At 39.6% G+C, this 6000-nt stretch overlaps 1 protein-coding gene across 1 annotated transcript in view; it reads left to right on the top strand.

Moving 5' to 3' along the window:
- The first annotated feature begins 5227 nt into the window (after positions 1–5227).
- LOC124786080 (splicing factor 3A subunit 3) overlaps positions 5228–6000 on the top strand; it is a 78303-nt gene continuing 77530 nt past the window's right edge. The window contains exon 1 of the mRNA XM_047254234.1: positions 5228–5439. Within this exon, the coding sequence (XP_047110190.1) occupies positions 5344–5439 (96 nt within the window). The 5' untranslated portion in view covers positions 5228–5343. The remainder of the gene's footprint in view (positions 5440–6000) is intronic.

Here is a 6000-nt window from a genome sequence, read left to right as displayed (position 1 = left end):
TGCAGTCCGCATGGAATACTTCCCAGTTTGTGACCTTCTCGTTGTTCTTATACCACTGCTTGGCAGTGCCCGCCAAGTAGAAAAATACGTTAGCCAAACCCACGGTGTCATCCCATTTGTTAAATTTGGCTATAGCTCATATACATTCAGCCGCTTGTTTGGATCTTAGCCATCTTCACCAGAGTACCCGGAAGGATGTCTCATATGGAGGCACACAGCTGCTGTCATCGTAGCGTCCTGTTCTTTTCTGTCTCCGGTAGATTTCGATCTGTTAAATATGGCTCTAACTCGCGTTTCTCGCCAATAAACGGCGGCTTTGTCATGGCCTGATGGGAGCCACTGTGTCGTCTATAATGTGCGCATCTCAAGTTCCAATACCCAACGTCTCCACCAGAATAATGTCACGTAGAGAAGGTGTAATTAGATGAATGACGAACGCTAACTTCACTTAACGGACGTTTATTCAGCACTTGCACATACAAGAGCACGGATCGAACTACCTCTGGCCAGACTACATACGGTATATATACAGTCACAGAACATTCCGTTACAATGATTCTTGATATTTGTGGATACTTCTAGAATGTCTTCGAACCAAATATAGAAGTTAAAATTTTACAGTTTGGGTGACTTTTGAACTCACGACTCTCCATATAAGAATCTAGTATCATAACCAATACACCAGAGTGATTGTATGAGTGAGCATTTTCTGCGACAATATGTTTGGTACCTTGTGGCCGCTGGAGGTCGCAGCAGGCGACTCTGCTGCGTCACTGGTGGCTTCATAGCAGTCAATGTGTCAAAAATTCTTACATTCTAGAAAAGTCATGTTTCTTTATGAAATTTGGCAGTACTACCAATAGGTGAGTGACGGCGTGAGTGGTCAAGGGCTTGTTTGACTGGCAGGAGGATAACATAAATGTTGAAAAATCTGAACTGACAGAACTTAAGGCAAGACGTCATACACCTCTCTATTTCTCTATAACATGCTTGGAAAACTCCAATATCCATCTATCAACGTAGAAGCCAAGGATTTTCTTCAGCCCTCTATGTAACTGTTCCATAGAGATCGTTCAGAAGCAATTAGGGTTGCAGAGTGGCATTATTTAATCGCTCCATTCACGAATGTAACAGGAACTAACTTTTATGTATCATTCAGTAAAAAGTGTCCTTCTCCACACAATTAAAAATGATTTTAGGAGTAAAGAAGAAGATGTAGGTGTATCAGCTTATGAAGGAGCAGGAAATATAGATTTTTTAAAAATAACAGACTATTTTACACATGCAAGAAAGAGGAAAAACTCATGTAATTAATTTTTTAAAGGTTCAAATGGTTCAAATGGCTCTGAGCACTATGCGACTTAACTTCTGAGGCCATCAGTCGCCTAGAACTTAGAATTAATTAAACCTAACTAACCTAAGGACATAACACACATCCATGCCCGAGGCAGCATTCGAACCTGCGACCGTAGTGGTCGCTCGGCTCCAGACTGTAGTGCCTAGAACCGCACGGCCACTCCGGTCGACCAATTAATTGTTCTGTTGTGGGTATTAGGCCATGGTCCACTACATGTTTCTGTGCTAACATTTCGTCTTCCAATGCTGGAGACACCATCAGAAGCTATAAGGAGTTTCAAAATTGAAGAAGCCCCACAAGATGAATTGTCTAAACTTGCAGAGCCACATCGACTTGTATTACGAAACTTACAGAAGGGAATAGCAGGTGCCGTTTGCTTTATTTACAGTGAAAGCCCACAGCGTGGGCCTACAAAACAACAGAAACAGTTTGTACTTAAAAGACTCCTTTAACAGAAAATTGTCCTTCAAAAGCACAGAAACGACATTAACAGGAAAGGAGGACTGAAATGAGACAAGTTGTAGGAGTTACTGCAACAATGTCAACTTTTCTCCACTGCATGCTTCCTAAGACTTGTCGACACGACTCTGTGACCTTAGGTAGCGTTCTGATGACATCACGACTCAATACATATAAATAATCAGGCTTGTTAAGTTTGTTGAAGTTTGAAACTGCTATCTCTAACGATATCTGCAGCAATAGGTGACGAAACATTAAGTACAGAAACACGTTTTTGATCACATCCTAATTCTCTTATAACTAGGGACAGAAAAAAGTCGTTAAATTTTTTGGACAAATTTGCTGTTATTTTTTCCCAATTTCGGTGTTATTTGTTGCCGACTTGGGTCATATTTTTTGCTACGTAGCTGCCAAATTCTTCTTGTCAATTTTTTCCTTTTTTGCATATTTGATGTTATTTTTTCCTTTGCTATGTTGTTTTTTCCAATTTTGGTATTATATTTTTCCTAATTCGATGCTTTTTTTCCTAAATTTGATGTTAGTGTTTTGACTGCTTGATATGGTGTTACTTTTTTTACAGATTCAGTTCAACTTTTTTGCCATATTCGGTGTTATGTTCTTCGACAGATTTGGCTGTCTTTTTGTCAGATTGGGTCTTACTGTTTTGCCAGATTCGATGTTTCTTCCCCAAACTTGGGAGTGGTTTTTGCGAAATTCGGTGTTTTTTTCCAATTTAATTGTTCTTGTTTGCCAATTTCAGTGTGTTTATTGCCAAATTAAGTGTGTTTATTGCCAAATTCGGTGTTTATTTGGCGATTTCGTTGCTGGTTTTGACAGTACATCATAGTTTGTTATGCGGGAAATGATTTGTCATTTGTCTTGGGGTAAAAAAAGACATAACGCTATTTCAGAATTCAATAACTGCCAGTTACTAGCACTGATAATATCATTCTCAGATTTAAAAAAAATTTATGGGAAAAGGACACATGTAACGAGATATCATAAAAATGGTTAATTTCGCGTTATTTCATAAAAAACCGCCACTTTCATGCTATTTTTGGGGAAATTTTTGTGTCCCTACTTATAACAAATAAACACCTTGGTCACAAATACCAGTCACAAAAGCATGTATTGTACGATAATTTAAGTAAGACAAGGACATGGTACATATAAATGTACATTGTGTATTGTGGAATATTTGTTATGTTCAATGTTGTAGGGACGAATAGCTGTTTCATGCATAGATGGAGCAGGGTAAAATAATCAAGATTTTGAGATTATATTATTTCCTTTCGCCAAATTATCTAAAATGAGAGATACTGCTTTTTAAGTTTATCTTAATTTTTCCACCTTTCGACTCAAGTTGGAAGAGTGCAGATGGGTAATGGTGTGATGAAGTGTGTTCATAAGGGAGGAGTGGAGGGGAAGACACTTGCTGTGAAAGATAAAACATAGGTGACATTATGTTGAGCTGGAGATGGGATGGGTTTGAGAAGCATGATGGTGAAAGTTGAGGTGCTTGATTTCAAATTTCCTGATCTGAACCTCATGGAACAAATCTGAGACGCTAATGGATGCCAGCTCCACACCCACAAAACGACATACCTCAAAATTATAGGAATTACGTGAGCTGCACGTAGATATCTGAAGCTATGTACTTACGGAAACCAAACGAGGATATGTTAAATCCATGCCACGCCCAATCACCGAATCCTGAAGCTAGACCGACGTGCTATTGAGCGGGTTGTCATAATTTTATGGATTATCACTGTAATCACCATTGAATTTACGCTCGTCTTTTTTTAGTGGCTCATGAAGGTCTAAATGCCAATTTGATGGATTAAGCGTTATTTAACGGCTGAATCAATGTGTGATCTTCTATTTTTGTTAACTTTCATGAAACACAAAAACTCAAAATTGTTACACTATAACGAATGAATCTCCGTGTTCGGCAGTGTAATTCAGACATTCGTGTTATTTATTTGCACAAGATACAGTTTTGCACTCAGTATTCGCAAGTTCTATTCTTCAAATTTAGTCATAACAGCTGCAACCCAAACTAGACTGTCGTTGTACTATCCAAACGTGCACGATGGCGGACATGCACGAACGATGAACACCATATTGAGAAACACCGCTGTTAGAACTTCATCTGCCACTGGAAACAGTAGTTCACGCTACTTGCAGTGGCGTTACTTCAGTTACATGTAAAGACGCATCCTATCCCACTGTAACAAGTAGAGACGCTACTTAGATAGTCGATTACAGAGATCGTTAAGGCCCGTCCGCACGTTACGATCTGTCTGCGCACATCACATCTGCGCAGACAGATCGTTGCGTGTGGACAGAAGATTTGCACCAACCTGAGGTGTGTGCAAACCTGGAAGTTGGAGTTGGAGGTTTGAGCGAAACCTCTCAAATCTGTGGGTTCGAACCACATCTGCGCAGACAAGTTGGAGCGTGTGGACAGGAGATCGCCGCAAATCTGGCGCGAAACAGCTGTTTGCTCAGTCTAGTGTTTGCGTGCACAGGGCATTAAATTGTCTGATACTCGTCAGTGTTCTCAAGAGTTTGTAAGTGAATTCATTGAAATATGTAGAAACCACCCATGTTTGTGGAAGATTAAAAGTAAAGAATATAGTGACCGAGACAAAAAGACTGCAGCATACAATGCTCTAATTGAGTTATCCAAAGTTCAGAAATCTAGATCTGGTGTAGGAGTAGATCAAGTATACCAGCCAACGTTATGGTATTTTGATCTGCTTGGCTTTCTTAGTGATCAAGAAACGCCAAGACCAGGCAGGAGTACAACTGAAGACGAAATTGGAGTGTCAATGTTACCGCCAGCCGTTCATGAGGAGAAATTGCCCTTCTCATACAAGTATTTTTTCTCATAATATGAAGGGTTACAAGCTTTAAGAGATAATTATAAGTTTCGACATCCATCCGCAAATAATTTCGCCAGTCGTTAGGTTCGTCCTGCAACTCTCTCAGTAAATTTACGTGAGAAAACTGTTTTCGCTTTAGCAGCCACTGTCTACACCATTTTGCCCGCTTTCTCTGTTTACTGCGCTTGGTCTGAATGTTTTTTGCAACACAAGTTGCGAACACAGACCACAACAGAACTTCCTCCATTTCTATATTTCAAAATAACTGAATTAAATGTTTGACGTTTGCGGGGAGCGTAGTCGCTTGCCACTGATATTTCTTTTCTACACCGACAGATGGCGGGCGAGTAGTAGATTGGGGTTTGTGTCGTGTGAACACACCACATTTGCAGCGATCTTTTGCATGTATAGACATCTGCACCGATGTCTGCGCAGACAGATCGTTGCGTGTGGACCGGGCTTTAGACCTTTGGTTTGAAGGTGGCTTATTTTCTAACATCGTTGGGTTGTAAGGTGTAATTAAGAGTCTTTGGTTTTGTAACTTCCGGACTTCAGGTTGTTGATGTTGTCAACTCAGTTGAGTTTAATGGACTAGAGTGTTGTTATAATTGATGCTTTTAGTTTCTGCAGTTGATAAATATGGAAACTATTCTTGAACAACAAAGGAGATACCATGAAGAACGAGAACGATTGATGGACGCAATGGTCAAAGAAATGTTGCATAAGAAGTCCGCCGTGAGTTTTATGCTTGTTATTTGTATATTTAGTTTTTGAATCGGCCTCAGACTGACACAGCATTTAAAGAAATCGTACTTTGTGTTGTGAAATCGAAGATAAGGTTTAATAGTATCCTTCTTGTAAAATATATTTTCCGTTGCATTAGGTCTATATAAACCCGAATTAATAATTTTCGAAGCAATAAAAATTGTGGGTTAGTTAACGGGGAATGTTCTATAAGAGATAAAGATAGTCGATTTAAATGGATGCAGAAGTGACTAATTTCTCCACTTAAAGAGAGCGTGGAATTTATGCTTGTATGTGCTAGCAGTAGGCAGCAACACAAATACAGTTGGTGCGCTGTAGTTCTTTCCATCCACCTTCATATGGAGACGAATAGTAGTATTCCACCTCCTTGATTTTATTTTAATTTACATTTTCCATTTCATTTACACGTTTGTTGTAAAGAATGGTAAAATGCTCTTACACAAATATCGAGATACGCCGCTCAACTCCTTGTTTACACCCCTGTCTACTGTTCCTGTCGTTGCTTTAGGCCACCTACACACGTATCTGCTG

This window comes from Schistocerca piceifrons, chromosome 1 (genome assembly GCF_021461385.2).
Source record: "Schistocerca piceifrons isolate TAMUIC-IGC-003096 chromosome 1, iqSchPice1.1, whole genome shotgun sequence".
Lineage (NCBI taxonomy): Eukaryota > Metazoa > Arthropoda > Insecta > Orthoptera > Acrididae > Schistocerca > Schistocerca piceifrons.
This window is presented reverse-complemented; position numbering and strand designations above follow the sequence as displayed.